Raw genomic sequence first — 19,716 nt, forward strand, 5'->3', positions numbered from 1 at the left:
TTTGTACTTCCATGCCGTATTTTTGCCTGCAGGAACCGTTAGGACATCTGCACAAAAGAAAAAAAAAACTCTCAATCAAAATACCACGCACGCACGCACGCACGCACGCACGCACGCACGCACGCACGCACGCACGCACGCACGCACGCACGCCCGCCCGCCCGCACGCTCTCGCTCTCTGTATGTGGTGCAGAGATGAATGTGTCTTGTCAGGGACAGACCAGACGTAAAGAGAGACAGTGATGGGCAGTGAATACACACACACGGCCAGGTGAGACGCTCACAACAGAGGCGTCTGGCTCATATCATGTGACACCTGTCAATCACATGTCAGCGGGACGACCATCATCCCTTTGTCTGCTGCTGCGCGCTTGTCTGTCTCAGTCCATTCATTCAGTCAATCATCCATTCTGTCCTCACGCCTCGGATTTACTACTTAGAGTTGCGTGCCGTTGTCGTGCTCAGTAAATAGCAGATCTACAAGCTCACAGCGCGTCACATTGGTGACGCGTTGTGAGCTTGTAGATCTGCTATTTACGGCATGCAATACCAGCGTGCAACTAAGTATAAATCAGGCTTACCCCCCCCCCCCCTCTCTCTCTCTCTCCCTGTGTCCTTCATCTATCAGAATCACATCTGTCTTTTGGCTCAGACAATGTGGCCCCCCGTGAATCGATTTAAGACACAAAAGGTTTAGAAGAAGGGTTATCTTTCATTTGCCCTTTTATTGTCTACCCTTTTCATCACAATTCTATGTATCTTTTAGTCTATCGGTCTTGTCTTTTCCACAGCTGGGGTGAAATCGTGTTTGGAATTACTTGTTTTTCCTCTCTGTCCTCTACTATACCAGAAGGGTGGGGTATGCTATCTGGGGGAAAAAAACGGCAAACAATGACTGAAAACATGATTATATTATGAATAGTCTAAACTCAGTGTCAGTGTGTACTTTCTCTGTGATTAAAAACGTTTCTGACATGATTTTAATTGTCCTGACGCAGCAAAGCCCCACCCGTCTGGCATGACAAACGCTTTGAATTAGCTTGGATTAATCTCTTGCCCTTGACCTGATCTTTCTCACTTTCTCCGTCTCTTTTGCTCTCCCTTCTTCTATGACTCTGCCGTACAAAAGTATTGGCATCAAAATGTACTTAAAGTACAAAATGTAAAAGTGCTAAAATATCTGAAAATAGCAGATCTACAAGCCTACAACGCGTTGCATATCGCCTATGTATAAAATAGGGCTAAAGTGGTTAATGTATGTTTCTTATAATCATTTATATCTGAAAAGTAACTAGTAGTAACTAAAGTTTTTGAATAATTGTAGTGGAGTAAAAGTACAATATTTGCCTCTGAAATGTAGTGGAGTAGAAGTAAAAGTATTGGAAATACTCAAGTAAAGTACAAATACCTCAAAATTTTACTTAAGTACGGTACTTAATAAATGTACTTAGTTACTTTTCCTCCACTGGCAAAAGCAGCAAAACAAAACAGAAAATAAATAATTAGTCACACAGGAACGGCTTCCTCTACTCTCAGTGACTCTGTGTTTGTTGCCGTTTGTTTACAAGTCTCCCTCGTCTTGTTTTACGAATGGGGCCAGTGCCACGCCGAGATGGGAAGAGCTGTCAGCATGTCATGCAAACATCAGCTGAGGCTCACCATGCTGAAGATGAATGCTCTGGGATCCCTATTAAACCTCAGAGATGAGGAGGAGGAGGAGGATGGATGTGTGCAATTAGGGAGGTGCTTTTTAGGAGGCGAAACCAGAATGTTAATGGATGATAAGCGCGTGTGCGTGTGTGTGTGCGTGTGTGTGCACTCTACAGCTTTAAAGTGCTGGCAGACAAGAGAGAGCAATTGTTGAGCAAGAAAATAAAAGAATATATACTAGAGCATTGCAGTGTGTGGGACACTAGCTTTAATGATTTTCTCTCTTTTTATTTGTCAAAGTGAATTGAAAACATGCCCACGAAAACTACGCCTAATTTATGTGAACGACAAATCAAAAGAAAAAAAACGGGGGGCAAACATTTAGCCAACATTGGGTTTGCCATCTGGGTGGTGCAGGGGAAACGTTCCCGCCCACTACCATGGAGTCTGGGGTTCGAATCCTCCATGGTGCCGCCGGCTTGAGAGAGAGAGAGAGAGAGAGAGAGAGAGAGAGAGAGAGAGAGAGAGAGAGAGAGAGAGAGAGAGAGAGAGAGAGAGAGAGAGAGAGAGAGAGAGAGAGAGAGAGAGAGAGAGAGAGAGAGAGAGAGAGAGAGAGAGAGAGAGAGAGAGAGAGAGAGAGAGAGAGAGAGAGAGAGAGAGAGAGAGAGAGAGAGAGAGAGAGACTTTTTCCACCACCGGTATATACACACAGTACACTATTTCAGGTGTGCCACATAACATCACTCACGTTGTGACCTGTGTGTCTTTGACCCCTCCAGATGGAGCGCAGCGAGACGACTTGTCACTACTGCGGCGTCAGCTACCTCATCCTGCACGAGTTCCACCAGCTCCAGACCAGGCTGGCTCGGGCGGAGGCCGAGCTCCGGGACCAGAGAGCGGCCGGCGGGCGGGAGAAGCCCGGCGAGAGGCACTGGAGCTGGGCAGGCTGGAGTGGGAGAGGGCCCTGCGTCTGGAGGCCCGACGACACGCCGAGGAGAGAGAGAGACGCCTGGCGGAAGAACTGGAGAAGAGAAACCGGGAGGTGGAAGGAGCGCTGAGGTCGGAGCTCGAAGGTAGGGAGGCCGCGATGGAGGAAGCGCTGGAGAAAGGGATTGAAGAGAGAGAGAGACTGCTGAGAGGAGAGAGGAGGCAGAGAGAAGGACTGGAGAAGAGGAGCGAGGAGAGAGAGAAAGTTTGGGATGACGCACTTCAAAAGGCCAATAAAGAACTGGACGATCGGAGAGAATGCCTGAAACAGCTGGAGAGGAGGTGAGGTGTGTGTGTGTGTGTGTGTGTGTGTGTGTGTGTGTGCGTGTGTGTGTATGTGTGTGTGTGAGAGAAAGAGTGTGTGTGAAATGATCTCTAATACCAGGCTTTATGTCTGCAATTATCCTACAGTATGAGTCATGCTGCCCTCTATCTCTCTCACACACACACAAACACACACACACACACACACACACACACACACACACACACACACAATTTCAATTCAATTCAATTCAAAGGGCTTTATTGGCATGAGAAAACATACGTTTACATTGCCAAAGCAGAAAGCATAATACAACAATACAGCAATACAATCAAAACAAAAAATATGTACATTTGAAAGTCAGAATCTTCAATAGATCAATTTCTATGTACCAAGATCACTGGGTGCAGTTATAGTGCCGGAATATACCCAATGATTAGTCTTTAGGGTGGTTGTGTTCCGTTTGATATCCTTTTCCTATCACAGCAACTCACGAATCTTGCTGCTGTGTTTGCACACACACTGTGTTTGCACACACACACACACACACACACACACACACAAAGACAAAATCATGCAAGCACATTTGTGGTACAAGTGGTGTGTGCATGAGTGTGTTTATTCCTCTGTCTGCCTGTGTATCTCTTGACGTGCTGTAAATCCTGCATGATTATATATTTGCTGTCGTCTTCAGCACACCCTGGCCATGCAGACGTAATACACGGTTTAATGGATACTCCTCCGAACTTCAACGCACTAGAATCAAATTCCTTCGCACTTTCTCTCCGTGTGACACAATATTGTGATTGGCTCCAGGATCAGTTAGCTTCTGTAAGATATATCTTACTTACTAAGTTTTCTTCATAGTAACATGATATTACCACCTGCTATTTCTTCTTTTTGTTTGCTCACTCGACTCGCTTTTATTTTTAAACATAAAACTTCAGTTAATCTTGTTATTAAAATGTTATGGCCCTAATGAATAAAATAACATATTAAATAATGGATACAATTCTGACTGACGCGTTGTGAGCTTGTAGATCGGCTGTTTTTGGCACGCATCACCGGCGCACAGTATAGCTTTGTAGCCCATCATCTGCTTTGTCATCATTCTGCCTGTCACTTGAGTTCCGCTCTGGAAATTCTGCTGGCAGGAAGAAGTCATGACAACGTCAATGTCAGCAAATGCAAGCTATTTATACTATTTGGTACCTTGACGATTATGGCCATGTGGCCACTTGATAGCCCGCAGCCTCCATGCTAATGAGTGGAAAGAATCAATGAAGGAGCCACTTGCCAGAAGCAACGTAAGAATATCGACAAAAACTGATGATCCTAAATATTTCCCATCCTTTCCCCGAAGCGCTCTTTAAGCTTGTGTTGCCGGGCAACAAATACAAATTCTCACCAAAGAGTAGAGTAATGCAATTTCTGAATAGCCTTATAAGGTCATGTATGAGGAGGCAGGAACGGCGTGTGTGTGTGTGTGTGTGTGTGTGTGTGTGTGTGTGTGTGTGTGTGTGTGTGTGTGTGTGTGTGTGTGTGTGTGTGTGTGTGTGTGTGTGTGTGTGTGTGTGTGTGTGTGTGTAATACATTGTTTACGTGTGCATTGTGTGTACGGTGTGTGGTCTTAGACTTACTGTAAACAAGGAAGTCGGCGGTTGATGTGTTGTGGCGGTTTCACACTTCCACAAACAACCACTACACACTGACCAGACACAACAACTGCATGGCTAGGTGTGTGTGTGTGTGTGTGTGAGAGAGTGTGCGTCAGAGAAAGAAAGAGGGGGCATGGCTAGTCATAACAGGAAATAGATGAGAGGAGAAATGTCTGCGTGTCTATATCTGCATGCATACAGTCAAATCCTGAGCGTTCATTTATCTCTGAGAGTGTACAAATGAACCCGAAAGGGTCCATTTGTGCACTCTCAGAGATAAACCACTTTCAACCTGACAGTGTTATTTTGGGCTTGTCATTATAGATGAAATAATGTTACAAATTATTAAAAAAATTCCAGAACATTTTGGGGGTGGCGATGGTGAAGTGGTTAAGACGCGTACCACATAGGCTTTGATGCCTGACAGCGTGTCCCGGGTTTGATTTCCGAGCCTGCCGGCGGATTTGCTGCGTGTCACTTCCTGACTCTCTCCCTGTGTCCCTGTATCTCTCCTCTGTTCCATCGAAATACAGGCAAAAAGCCCAATAACAAATAAATAAAATACAAAATACAAAATCCCAGAAAATGTCAACACTTTTCCAAAGATTTTAAAGATTTTTTTTAAATTCATGATTTTCTCAAAATAGTAACACAATCATCTACAAGCTCACAACACGCTGCATAACAACGTATTGTGAGCTTGTAGATCAGCTACGTTCGCTATTTGTCACTCGGCAAAGTATATATGTGGTTAGCATAGCCTATAGTGGTTAACATTAACACTCACATACTGTACATTACAGCACGCACGCACGCACGCACGCACGCACGCACGCACGCACGCACACACACACACACACACACACACACACACACACACACACACACACACACACACACACACACACACACACACACACACACACACACACACACACACACTAGGGCATTCACCAAATAGTCGAATATTCGAATATCAAATAGACTATTTGACTACCAAACCACTATTCGATTATTCTTTTTTGGCTTTTCTACAGCAGACATGCAGCTGTGAGCTCTGGTGTGACGTCAACTCGCATTCCTTTTTTATTTAATTTTTTTATAATCAAATCAATTAATCGAATATTCGAATACTTATAGGTCGAATAATTCGAATGCTAAAAATCACTATTCGTGAATGCCCTAACACACACACACACACCCCCCACACACACACACACGCGCTGCGCGCGCGCACGCACACACACACACACACACACACACACACACACACACACGCAAATAAAGAGTCCTCAATAAGAAATGAGGGGAGGTGAAGTTTCCAGTTTGTCTAATTACATCACCACACAAGTGTTTGTAATCAAAGAGCAGGTGATTGTAATCAGACGACCATCAAAGAGCTGCTTTTATTGGAAAGGAAATCCTCCTTCATGAAGGAAGTGAGTCTGTTATTAGGCTGCTATGAAGAAGCCCAGGGCCTCGACGCTGTCTTGTTGGCATACAGTGTAATAATGTTTTGATGGGGTTTTATACACAGACTCACACACATATACGCGGCGCGCACGCGCACACACACACACACACACACACACACACACACACACACACACACACACACACACACACACACACACACACACACACACACACACACACACACACACACAGAGCACCTCCTCTGCCTCTTCCATTAGCTCCATTATAGTTTGCCTCGGGGCAACAGGGGTGGGGAGGGAGGCATAACCAGCCCCCTATGGAGAGCAATAGTTGCGTAGCATATGTTTGTTTGTGTGTGTGTGCGTGTGTTTATAAGGCCGTAGCTATACCTTCCATGTATGCACTTCAGGTTGTATGTACACTACGTGGAGAGAGGCATCTTGTTTGCATTTTCTATGGATGCAGGTGGCATTCCTGTGAACTGAAAATAGTGAAATAGAAGGCATTTCCAAACAAGCGTCTACTGCAGCGTCTAAGTATACTGTAAGTATCAATACCACGATGTAGAAATACTCTGTTACAAGTGAAAGTCAGTTATTCAATATTTATTTGAGAAAAAAAAGTAAAAGTAAAAAATAAATAACAATGGCATCAAAATATACTCAAGTACCAAAAAGTTAAAGTACTCATTATGCAGAATGTCCTATTTCACAAGGGTTTCAACATGTATAAACTGATCTACAAGCTCACAACGCACCCATTGTGAGATTGTAAATGGGCTATTTTCAAATAGTTGAAGTTTGTATAGGGCTGAAGAATGTAATGGATGTTTTGTAATAATACAAATCTGCAAAGTAACTTGTAACTAGTTCTCCAGTAATTGTAGTGGAGTAACAGTACAATATTTGCCTCTGAGATGTAGTGGAGTAGAAGTAAAAGTATCGAAAATTGTACATAAGTGCAGTACTTGAGTACTTAGTTACTTTCCACCGCTGCCCACCAGTGGCGTACATGCATCGGCTCTGAAGCAGGACTTTTTGTGGCTTTTAGAAAGCCTTGGAACACAGTAATATTGACTGGGGACTTTGCATGGGAACATGGGACTTGAGAACACAATGAGCTTAAGGGATACAATGAGAATGCAAAAACAAGTCACTGGCACCCATTCAAATTAGCCCATGCAAAAATGATTAGAAAAAGTGGATTTGACATCATTTAAATTCCACTCCAGAGTGACATATCTTTATGTCACTCTCATTATGACGTAATGATGATCTAAAAACAATAGGCAGTTTGCAGTGGTGGAAAGTAACTAAGTACATGTACTTAAGTATTGTACTTTAGTCAAATTGTGAGGTATTTGTACTTTACTTGAGTATCTCCAATTTCCAATACTTTTACTTCTACTCCACTACATCTCAGAGGCAAATATTGTACTTTTACTCCACTATTTATTATTATTATTTTTTTTATTTTGATTATTATTACAAAACATACACTAAATACTTCAGCCCTGTATACATTTCAGCCATTTGAAAATAGCAGATCTACAAGCTCACAATGTGACGCATTGTGAGCTTGTAGATCTGCTATTTTAAAAAGCTTTTTATACATTTAAAAACTTGAAATGGGACATTCTGCATAATGAGTACTTCTACTTTTGGTACTTTAAGAACATTTTGATGGCAATACTTTTTTACTTTTACTCAAGTACATTTTTTTGTATTTCTACATCGCATATAGTATTGATATTTTTACTTAAGTAACACACGTGAGTACTTTTTCCACCCCTGGCAGTTTGGATGAAATGGATGAGTGGGAGGGAGACCAGAGTGCAGCTTGCTATAGTGTGCTTAATGCCTGTACACTTCCCAAATGCTCCTACGCCCCAGCTTTGCTTGCCTTTGCATGCATTCACTTTGGCGTATCTGCGTGTGCGGTGCACTGCAGACTGTGGATCACATGGCTGGATGCATCTCTAGTAGGTCTCGTGCCACTCCTGTGTGTTGGTACTCTACTGTATATGGTGGCCTGGGACGGTCAACCAAGGGTTGGAGTCCAAGGGCGGGTCAAGCTTCTATAATGTACAATAATGTACTGTAAGCTGATTACCATAACCTCTCTCTCTCTCTCTGTCTCTCTCTCTCTGTCTCTCTCTCACACACGCACACAAGCCCCGGTGCCAAATGCAGGTCATAGGGTCAAAGTTGACGGGCAGATAATGAAGCATGCCAGAGTGGAGTGATTTGTGTGCGTGTTAGCCTGAAGTGACAACAACACATTTTCTCTCGTTTGGTCGCTGTGATCCTCATTCTCTCACACACGCGCGCACACACACACGCACACACACACGCGAACACATATCTAACACACTTATCTGTTATTTTGTCTGACTGGCTTCCATGCTTTTTAAAGCAGCACTTAAACGTGTTACAGTCTAATATTTCCACTTAACTTCAGGTGGACACATTTATAGAAACCTTCTTTGGCCAGCTTCGCTTACAGTACCCACTTACATTCTGTCTGTCTTTAGCTCTGCTGCCTCCGTCCCTTCCTGTCTTCTCTCTCCAGTCCTTCACGTGCACAAGTGTGCACACTGCTCACAGAAACACACACACACACACACACACACACACACACACACACACACACACACACACACACACACACACACACACACACACACACACACGCGCATAAGAGCAGACACTCAACATTCACACACACATATCCCACTGCTTGCTCGCTAACACCTAGGCCCACAATTTAACAGCACTTTGCAGCAATTTAACACCATCTGACTCACACTTGTGGTAACGGATAGATTAAAGAGAAAGGGGGAGAATATATGGGAGGGGGAGAGAGAGAGAGAGAGGGGGGGGGGGGAGAGAGAGGCAATGAGGTGAGGAGCGCTGCTGTGCATGACTGGCTGCCCAGCAGGAGTGTGACAGTCCTGTCATCTGAGATGTGTTTGTGATAGATGCACACACACACGCACACGCACACACACTCACACAGATGGCGTGGGCAGTTTGGAGAGCACACAGTGTAATTTTTCCGCGCCGTCATCTGAGTGAATAATAGGTTTGTCTGCAGCCACACGGTGACAAATGGTGTTGAACCTTCGTCACATAAGGGCCATTTTTACACCGGAGGTGTGTGTGTGTGTGTGTGTATACAATGTTTGTATATGTACCGTTTTGTGTTCTTTGTGAAGGGCCAGGAAAGAGGTTACAAATTGTTCTCTTTCTGATCCTTAATGATGAATATGTTTGTATCAGCTTGTCTGATCAATGGTGCATGTTGCCCAGGTTATTACGTGATAGTTCCACGGCCGGTCTGTGTTGTAAATCAGCTTCTATGATGTCGGTACTGTGAAGTCAGGCATGAAATCAGCACTGAGCGTGTCATATGTACTGTAGATATACCGGCACAGCGCAGGGTGAAATAGTGCACAAAGTACTTGTCTATGAGCCATTACTATGGGGGCAGCCATAGCTGAATGGCCTCAGCAATGTGTCGCTGGGCAAGACACTTGACCCTTAACTTCTCCCCGAGCACCGTGCTAATGGCTGCTCACTGCTCCTAGTAGTTATAGGCAGTGGTGGAAAAAGTACTCACATTTTTTACTTAAGTAAAAGTATCAATACTGCAATATAGAAGAAGTAAAAGTCTGGAATTCAAAATGTACTTGAGTAAAAGTACAAAAGTATTGGCATAAAAATATACGGTACTATATACCCAAAAGTAAAAGCACTCATTTTGCAGAATGTCCCATTTCAAGTTTTCAAATGTAGAAATATCTTCTGAAAATAGCCGATCTGTCAATGCGTTGCATCGCGACGCATTGTGAGCTTGTAGAATGGTATGCTATTTTCAAATGGCCTAAATGTATATAGGGCTTAAGTGGTTAATGTATGTTTTGTAATAATAATCAAAATCTACAAAGTAACTAGTAACTAAAGTTTTCAAATAATTGTAGTGGAGTAAAAGTACAATATTTGCCTGTGAGATGTAGTGGAGTAGAAGTAAAAGTATTGAAAATTGGAAATACTCTAGTAAAGTAAAAGTACCTCAAAATTGTACTTAAGTACAGTACTTAAGTAAATGTACTTAGTTACTTTACACCACTGCTCGATTGAAGATCTGCCGTCGCTTACCTTCCAGCCAATAGCATTAGTTTCTGAAAAGTGGCTTCAAAACAGGTGTCCTTTCGTCCATGCTTTGCCACAGTCTATGGTCAATCTATATCATTTATGTCGGTACCCGCCATTGCCTGGGTCATTGTTGCGTGGTAGTTTGAGGCCTAGTTTGAGACTATGACGTCAGCTACAGTATGACATCAGCACTGTGACTTCAGGCATGTCCACATATGGGCGTAACCTGTCTCACACACACACACACACACACACGCACACAGAGGCACAGGCTTTCCCTCCGCCGTCGTGTGTCTTTTCATCTCCTCCCCGCTGTGCCGCTGTGTTATTTGATGCTTGTCTAGTTTGACAGGATAAGTGAAGTGATCATAGTGTGGGTGGAAGAGACACACAGCAACACACCAAACCTGATTGAAACGCCACCTGCCAACAGCTTCCGTGCGCGTGCACGCATGTGTGCGGGAGTGCGTGCGTGCGGGATGTGTGCGTGCGGGATGTGCATGTGTGCGGGAGTGCGTAAAAGTAAAATACTCGGTGTACATTTAACACTGAGAGAGAAAGAATTGGTCCATTTGGGTCTGTCTTTGCACTCCCAGATTTAAATGAGCATTGAACATGTTACTGTGTGTGTTTTAGTTTTTTCTTTTCTGTGTGTGTGTGTGTGTGTGTGTGTGTGTGTGTGCGTGCGTGCGTGCGTGCGTGCGTGCGTGGAAAGAGAGGCGAAGGAGGAGTTCGCACTCCTTGTCACCTGCAAGACAGGTTGAAACGCGTCACACCTGACACCCAGCAGAACTCTCTCAGATATTTATATCCATGTGTCAAAGAGAGAGAGAGAGAGAGAGAGAGGGGGAGAGAGAGAGAGAGAGAGAGAGAGAAGACAGTCAGAGACAGTGGTGGAAACTAACTAAGTAGAGAGTATTTCCAATTTTCTGTACTTTTACTTCTACTCTACTACATCTCAGAGGCAAATATTGTACTAATGTACTTTTACTCCACCACAATTATTTGAGAGCTTTAGTTACTAGTTACTATGTAGATTTTGATTATTATTACAAAACGTACAATATCCACTTCGACCCTATACATTTTGGCCATTTGAAAATAGCCGATCTACAAGCTCACATGGCGTCGTGAGCTTGTAGACCGGCTATTTTCCAAAGATTTGTATACATCTATCTATATATACAAGTGGCAAGTGTGGCTGCGTGTCTGTCTGTTTTTTTGTCGGGGTCTCCAAAAAGTTAGGTTTCACTTTCGGTTTGCGCGTTGCCAAATCATGTGCGAGAAACAAGCGCCGGTGTTGCAATGAACGTGTACACGCTCTACTGTCTCGGTCTCCGATGTGCGGGCCAGGCTACTAGATGGAATCTCTAGTTTTATACATTTGAGAAGTTGTGAAATGGGACGTTCTGCCTGATAGTACTTTCTACTTTTGGTACTTTTAAGTACATTTTGATACCAATACTTTCGTACTTTTACTCAAGTAAATTTTGAATTCCGGACTTTTACTGGTAACAGACTTTTACTTGTAACCAAAATAGCAGATCTACAAGCTCATAGCGCGGCACCGAGTGCCGTGCTATGAGCTTGTAGATCTGCTATTTTGGAAAAATCTAAATTTTTTTGCAAATCTTTGAATATATATATATTTTAAAGCGAAAACATTTTACTACGATCGTTGCTTCTGGGGGGTCCCTGGAACAACATATTTTGAGATGGGGGTCTGTGGCCAAATACATTTAATTTTGGGCGTCCTTGACATGGAAAAGTTGGATTACCACTGATATAGCAACATACGTTTTTTCGAGACATTTGTAGAATATATATTAAAAGATTTGCACAAATGTTCACGATTTAAAAAAAATGCAGATATACAAGCTCAAAGTGTGGCACTCTGTGCCATGCTATGAGCTTGTACTGTACATCTGCTATCTTTGAATAGCCCAAGAAATCTAAAGTGACACAGATGCGTTCCTGGAAAGTCAAGGGGCCAATCCAAGATAACTTTTCAGCCTAATTATTCAAAAAACCCAGACCACAGAAAATCCACTGAATGTTCAAAGTTCAGTTGTTTTGGGGTGTAATTGAGGTCAATAAAACCCCCCAAAAAACATAACAAATAAAAAATGTGAAGTGTGAATGTCATAGAACCTTTAAGACATAGAACCGGGCTAGGTGGGAGGGTTCAAATGACGTAGGTAATCACTGATTGGTTAAATTACCCGCGGAACAAAATATAATAGAGAGTATGCACATGCGTCACTTTTCCCCCAGGACACGCCCCCCTCATCTAGACTGAGTGGCAAAACATTGAGCAGCATGGAGCATTGGAGTTTGAAAGCGCTCGTTGGAAATCACTCAACAGTCCTTCGTACCACCTGTTTCTAAATTGCACATAGCTCCAATCGGAACCTCTCCCTCCGCTGTATAGCGTTTAAATCGCTTATCTACTCAGCCGGTTCCATTGTTTTTAAGACATTCCGGAAGTTGCGCCCGCACAGGCGACATTACTGATTCCCCTGGTCAAATGTTGAATTGCATCTTCCACCTGATGAAATCAGATGTTATTCATTATCCGACCAGGGGTGGCAGCACCGCTGCCAAAAGGGATGATACTTCCGGCTGGTTTAAACGCAACGAATAAGAGTAGGAATATTATGGAACCGGCTGAGTAGATAAGCGATTTAAACGCTTTTTTCAACTCGTTGGATAGATTTTATTTGGCGCTAGAAGTTAAAACATCTGAGAGCATTGCAGAAAACCTTTACTTTTTGGATACGATGTGCAGAAAGGGGTAAGAATCATGTAAAGTGGAAAACATTCGAAAATGTCCTGCTCAAACGGCACCGACCCACGTAGGACCTCATCTCGGAGCTACATAGCGGAGGGAGAGGTTCTAAATGGGGCTAAATTGCACATAATGCAGGAGGCAGCAGGACGTTGCGTTATTGAAAACGAGTGCTTCCTAACTCTGACACTTACAAAAATAATCACCTGCACAGAATTTATTGACAGAAAGTAGCTCATAACATGTCTACGGTGGATTTTTATGGAACAAAAACTTTGCAGATAGAAAGAGGATAATTCAAGCTTTCTGTACAGCTGCCATGTTGGTGAGTTTAACGTTGTTTAATACAGTCAGATATGACTTTTCTGTTTGGATGTATGGTCAAGGCCAGAAAGTATTTTTTTGCCACTCAGTAGGCGTTCGCGCATAACTTCCGGGTACGATGATGTCACGCACATAGCCTCTATAATCTTCAATGGTTGGTTGTACAGGATGACCATTTTGAAAAAAATCCATAGCCGTTAACAAAAACTCGTTAATGGTTAATAATTAAGGGGCCATTGTGTGCTATAGTGCAACATGATGCCCATTCTTTTGTGCTGTATAGGTCATATAGGACGATAATGGACATATGTCCATTTTGGTGACGTTCATACTGCATTTACGCATTTTGATGTTTGAGAGGATAATATCTGTGCCAGACCTTTATACTGCACAGGCTTTGATCTTGGATTTGAGAAAATAGGAAGTAGGCATTTCAATGTGTCCTGTGCACCGGACCCTGGCATGAAAGGGTCTTTGTGAGAGCCAAGCTGGCATGGTGAAAGTGTTTCCGCGTTCGTATGGAAAAGTTTTAGTTTTTAGTTTATATTTGAGTACATGGCTGAATAGGGGCACTGCTCTTATGATGCGTTTCATCAGCAATCTGTTGAGAGTCACAGCATCATGACATTCAGCCCGGGGCGCTCTTGAGTGATTGAATGAAACACACAACTGTGTAAAAGCTAATGGATGTACATGGAGAATGATTTCTTTGATGTGATGGTCTTCTGTCTACTTTCTTCTTAGAAGGAGGGCTGTGGACAGTTCAGAGAGAGCGAGAGAGCGCACAAGCTCTCAGGATGCGGTTTCATGAACTATTAGTTGAGAGTTAGAGCATTGTCACATTCAGCCCAAGACGCTATTGGGTAATTGGAGTCCACTCAAAACTCAGAAATATCTAGCAAAAATTGAGGGAGATGGCATCTTATATCTTTATAAGATCTATATTTTGCTCTACAGTGACGCACGCGGCTTTACAGACATGTCATTGACGTCTTTGAGTTTTTCAAACCATTCCGGACTTTTAAAGGGATAGTTCACCCAAAAAAAATCTTATTTTCTATCAATTACACATCCCATGAAGCCTTGAATTCATGGAGATTGTTTTAGTTTTGGTCGCATTCCTAAGCTAATAATTTGATGACCGGCGGAAAGATGCTAATTGTCTCCGTTAGGAGTCTCAAAGTTGACACTTTGAGTCTCCTATCGGAGCCGCCGCTGGTCATCAAATTATTAGCTTAGGAATGCGAGCAAAACAAAAGAATCTCCATGAATTCAAGGCTTCATGGGGTGTGTAATCGATAGGAAAAAAAAGTCATTTTGGGGGTGAACTATCCCTTTAACTCATCCTCACTCGCTAGTGGAAACATGCGATCGACACGGCACGGCATGGCGCACTACTGTAATGGGAAAGTACCTTATGAGTAAGACACAGATACATATGAGACACATACAGTAAGAGTAAGACACATATAAATATGAGACACATACAGTAAGAGTAAGACACAGATAAATATGAGACAGATACAGTAAGATTAAGACACACATAAATATCAGACACATACAGTAAGAGGAACAGACACATATAAGTGAGTAACTCGAGACAGGTTGGAACACAACTTATGCAACGTACGCATCCTGATGTTGAAATAAGTGTCTAGTGAATTTATATGCATGGATAATCTGCCTTTGGCTAGAATGGTCACAGTCCCTATCCAAGCCTCTGTGTGTGTGTGTGTGTGTGTGTGTGTGTGTGTGTGTGTGTGTGTGTGTGTGTGTGTGTGTGTGTGTGCGTGTGCGTGTGCGTGCAGTGGTGTAAAGTAACTAAGTACATTTACTCAAGTACTGTAGCCTTCTTAAGTACACTCTTGAGGATTTTTTGCTTTAGTGGAGTATTTCCAATTTTCAATACTTTTACTTCTACTCCACTACTGTACATCTCAGGGGCAGATATTGTACTTTTACTCCACTACAATTATTTGACAGCTTTAGTTACTAGTTACTTTGCAGATTTAGATTATTATCACAAAACATACATTACCCACTTCAGCCCTATATATATTTCGGACATTTGAAAATAGACGATCTGCAAGCTCACAATGCGTCGCATTGTGAGCTTGTAGATCTGCTATTTTCCAAAGATTTGTATACTTTATGAACTTGTGAAATGGGACATTCTGCACAATGAGTACTTTTACTTTTGGTACTTTAAGTATATTTTGATGCCAATACTTTTGCACTTTTACTCAAGTAAATTTTGATTACCGGACTTTTACTTGTAACAGAGTATTTCTACACTGCAGTATTGATAATTTTAGTAATAATAATAATAAATAATAATTTTTAAGTAAAAGATGCGAGTACTTTTTCCACCACTGTGGGTATGTGAGCGTGTGCGTTTGCATAAGACAGGCTTGGCAGCTATGAAAAATGTATAAAATTATAACTAGCACACACACTGACGCACACAACACACACCTGGGACTGCGTTCTAACTGTGATGATGGCTTGTGGGTGAGAGAGAGAGAGAGGCGGAGATGATGGATGGCAACGCAAAGACAACCATTTGTTCTGAGGGAAGCTCACTTCACGCCAAATTACATTTGTACTCGTATGGTTAGATCTCCGTGGTTGGTCTCCCTTAGCAACTCGCACAAACAATAATACAAATCGACAAACATCCATTTCACACTCTCCATGTCTCTCTCTCTCTCTCTCTCTATCTCTCTCTCAGTGGTGTAAAGTAACTAAGTAAATTTACTCAAGTACTGTACTTAAGTACAATTTTGAGGTATTTTTACTTTAGTGGAGTATTTCCAGTTACTAGTTACTTTGCAGATATAAATTATTACATTTTAAAACATACATTAACCACTTTAGCCCTATTGTATACCTAGGCTATTTGAAAATAGCAGATCTACAAGCCCACAACGCGTCGCATCGCATTTTAGTACTTTTACTTTTGGTACTTTAAGTACTTTTACTCAAGTCAATTTTGAATTCCGGACTTTTACTTGTAACAGAGTACTTCTACATACTTTTACTTAAACATTTGAGTACTTTTTCCACCACTGCTCTCTCTCTCTCTCTCTCTCTCTCTCTCTCTCTCTCTCTCTCTCTCTCTCTCTCTCTCTCTCATTTATTTTGTGTTATTCGCTGTAGAATGGGTTATGTTCGGTGAGTGACGCGGCCGTACCGTGAAGTATGAATTAGTCTTACAGTTCCCCTACGGCGATGTGTGAGTGACTGAGTTCTTCTTCAAAGCCATTACGTCTGACCCAGCCCCGACACACACACACACACACACACACACACACACACACACACACACACACACACACACACACACACACACACATTACCACATCAAATCGTCGCTGTCGGGTGGAAACCTTGTATGTCCAAAACCATTCCTTTTTAATGATTATTTTTAAATCCTTTTTGAAGCAGTGACAATAGCCGATCGGCTATTGTCACTGCTTTTGTGTGACACTCTTGTACTGATCAACATTAATTTGCAAAAAAACATAAAAAGTTGAAATATGGAGATACAAGGTTTCTGCCCGACAGTGTCGAAATGAAGAGTTGTGCGCACATACACATGTACACACTCTCTCACACACACACACACACACACACACACACACACACACACACACACACACACACACACACACACACACACAGTAATCCTTCCATGCCGCAGACACTCACTGACAGACACTCCGCCTACTCATTTATGTCGTCTGTAGTAGCGCTGCAACTGTTAATGCAATTAATTGATTTCATTGATTATAACATATTTTACTATTTACAACAAAAAAAACTAAAATAACACATCTACAAGCTCACCTGTGAAGTTGTAATGCGTCTATTTTTGGTGATTCTTACCAATCGATTTTCATTATTTTATGCCAATTCGTTGATATCTATATATTACAAAAAATATATTAGCCTAAAAAAAAACATTTCTCAATTATCCGATCAATCAAATACGTAATCGATAGAATAATCATCAAAAAGATAATGGATAGTTGCAGCTCTAATGTTTAGCAGACATTGTGCTCTTGCGTCTATCTTTTTACTAATTTGAGTAGCTATAGCGGCCGAAATGAGTTTTCTCAGACAGAGATAGAGTGAGATGTTCAGATCATCCGTGAGAGACTCGGAGTAAAACCGCTGCTCCTTGACTTGGAAAGGAGCCAGCATTGGCGGTTCGGGCATCTTGTGTGGATGCCTCCCGAGCGTCTCCCTAGGGAGGTCCTCGCTGCACGTCCCACTGGGAAGAGACCCCGTGGCAGACCGAGGACCAGATGGGGGGGATTACATATCCAGACTGGCCTGGGAACGCCTCGGGATCCCCCAGGAGGAAGTTGCTAATGTTGCTCTGGAAAGGGAAGACTGGAAATCTCTGTTGGAACTGTTACCCCCGCGACCCGATTCTGGATAAGCGGTTGAAGATGGATGGATGGAGTAACTATAGCATCCTTGATGCACTCTCCCTCACACTGAACTGCCTTGTTGTTGTAATGTGAAGCTATACAAAGCAACTCGTCTTGCCTCATCCCGGGCTTTCCAATGATACCACCATGTGTGTGACTTCCACAGCGACACCCACTCAACCCAGCTGCCTCTACCCGCCTGTATGTGCTCCCCAGAGAGGTTTTTTTTCACCCTCTATAATATTTACAAAAAAACACAAGAAAACCTAAATTGGAATATCATTATTTTTCTTGTACACACAAGTGTGATTGAAGCTTGTACACTCTGGTCTGTTTTGCTAGATCCCGATTGGTACGATGGATGTCAGTCTGGGTTAATTGCGTTGAGGCAGACTGAGCACATGCACATGTGTGAGACAGCGGGAGAGAGATAGACAGAGAGAGAGAGAGAGAGAGATAGAGAGCTTCATGTTACACCCACAGAGATGTTTGTCTCTGTGGGTCTGTGAGTCTCTGATGTCCTCACCGTCGGGTGGAAACCTTGTACTGTATGTCCAAAACGGTTGCTTTTCAGGAAATGGGAAAAAGTCACCTGTGTTCCAATGGATCAAATGCAGTTATTATTCAGTCACAAGCTCTTGTTAATACTTCTCATTGGTTCAGTATTCATAAAACCGATGGACACACTGAACCACTTTCGCTTTCACAAGAAATCAAAAATAGCAAAAAATAGCAGATCTACAAGTTCGCAACGTGTGTCATCGCGACGTGTTTATAGAGCTTGTAGATCGGCTATACTTTTTCGGCTACTTTAGTTTTGCATGTCACTGTAGTATGAAGAAGAAGAGCATTGATTGATGAAAACATTTTAAAAGATTGAAATTATGGAGATACGAGGTGTGTGTGTGTGTGTGTGTGTGTGTGTGTGTGTGTGTGTGTGTGTGTGTGTGTGTGTGTGTGTGTGTGTGTGTGTGTGTGTGTGTGTGTGTGTGTGTGTGTGTGTGTGTGTGTGTGTGTGTGTGTGTGTGTGTGTGTGTGTGTGTAGTTTTATGGTAGTGAAACTCCTGCTATGTGCTGACCTATTCAACACTACGGCTACAACTATACACTGTGGGGCTCATGACAACAAGATAAACAAACAACAATAACCGCCTATGTCTCTGTGCGCGTGTGTGTGTCTGTCTATCTGTGTATTGGGGGGGCAGTAAACAGCACATACACATTCACAAAACACATGTACACACATACAGTAGTGTGTGACAGTGCATTTTCTATTGACAATAACAACAGCTAGAGCAGCTTAGCAACCGGCAGACACTATCGCGCACACACACACAAACGCGCGCGCGCACACACACACACACACACACACACACACACACACACACACACACACACACACACACACACACACACACACACACACACACACACACACACACACACACAGGACAGAGAGAGGAAGTACTTCGTGTTTTGAATTTGAATTCAAATCAACAAGCCAGAGGGCAAACACACGTTTTCATATCTTTCCAAATCAATTAACTGCGGTTCATATGATACCACTGCTAATAATGTGTGTGTGTGTGTGTGTGTGTATCTGTGTCTGTGTTTGTGTGTATGCAACACATGTCTGTTTGTATGTATTTTGTTTTCATGTTGTCTAGTAACCACGTAGGATACCATAGTGATAACCATAGTCTCCCAAATAACACACACACACACACACACACACGCACACACACATTAACTGCGCGCACAGTGATCCTAAAATGATTTCCGTTTTCTTTTTTCATGAAGCAGTCTGTTGCAGTGGAGTTGTCATAGATCGTCAAAACAGCAAATCAACCTGCTTCAGCATACTAGAGCGTCATGCAAAAATAATGAAAATAACAGACATACAAGCGTATGACGTGTGAGCTCACGTCTGTGAGCTTGTAGATTTTATTTTTGTAATTTTTAGTGGCAAAATCAGCCTCTGATTTGCACGGGACGTGTTTATATCATTGAT

General features: G+C 42.6%; 1 protein-coding gene across 1 annotated transcript in view; it reads left to right on the forward strand.

The window, feature by feature from the left end:
* The window catches only part of lekr1 (Leucine-, glutamate- and lysine-rich protein 1), a gene marked incomplete at both ends in the record, with an annotated part of 195,365 nt that overhangs the window by 60,104 nt on the left and 115,545 nt on the right, over positions 1 to 19,716 (forward strand). The window contains 2 exons of the mRNA XM_080429093.1: positions 1,569 to 1,727; positions 2,430 to 2,919. Coding sequence (XP_080285219.1) covers positions 1,569 to 1,727; positions 2,430 to 2,919 — 649 coding nt within the window. The remainder of the gene's footprint in view (positions 1 to 1,568; positions 1,728 to 2,429; positions 2,920 to 19,716) is intronic.

The sequence above is a fragment of the Gymnoscopelus braueri genome, assembly GCF_963280865.1.
Source record: "Gymnoscopelus braueri genome assembly, chromosome: 5".
NCBI classification, from domain to species: domain Eukaryota; kingdom Metazoa; phylum Chordata; class Actinopteri; order Myctophiformes; family Myctophidae; genus Gymnoscopelus; species Gymnoscopelus braueri.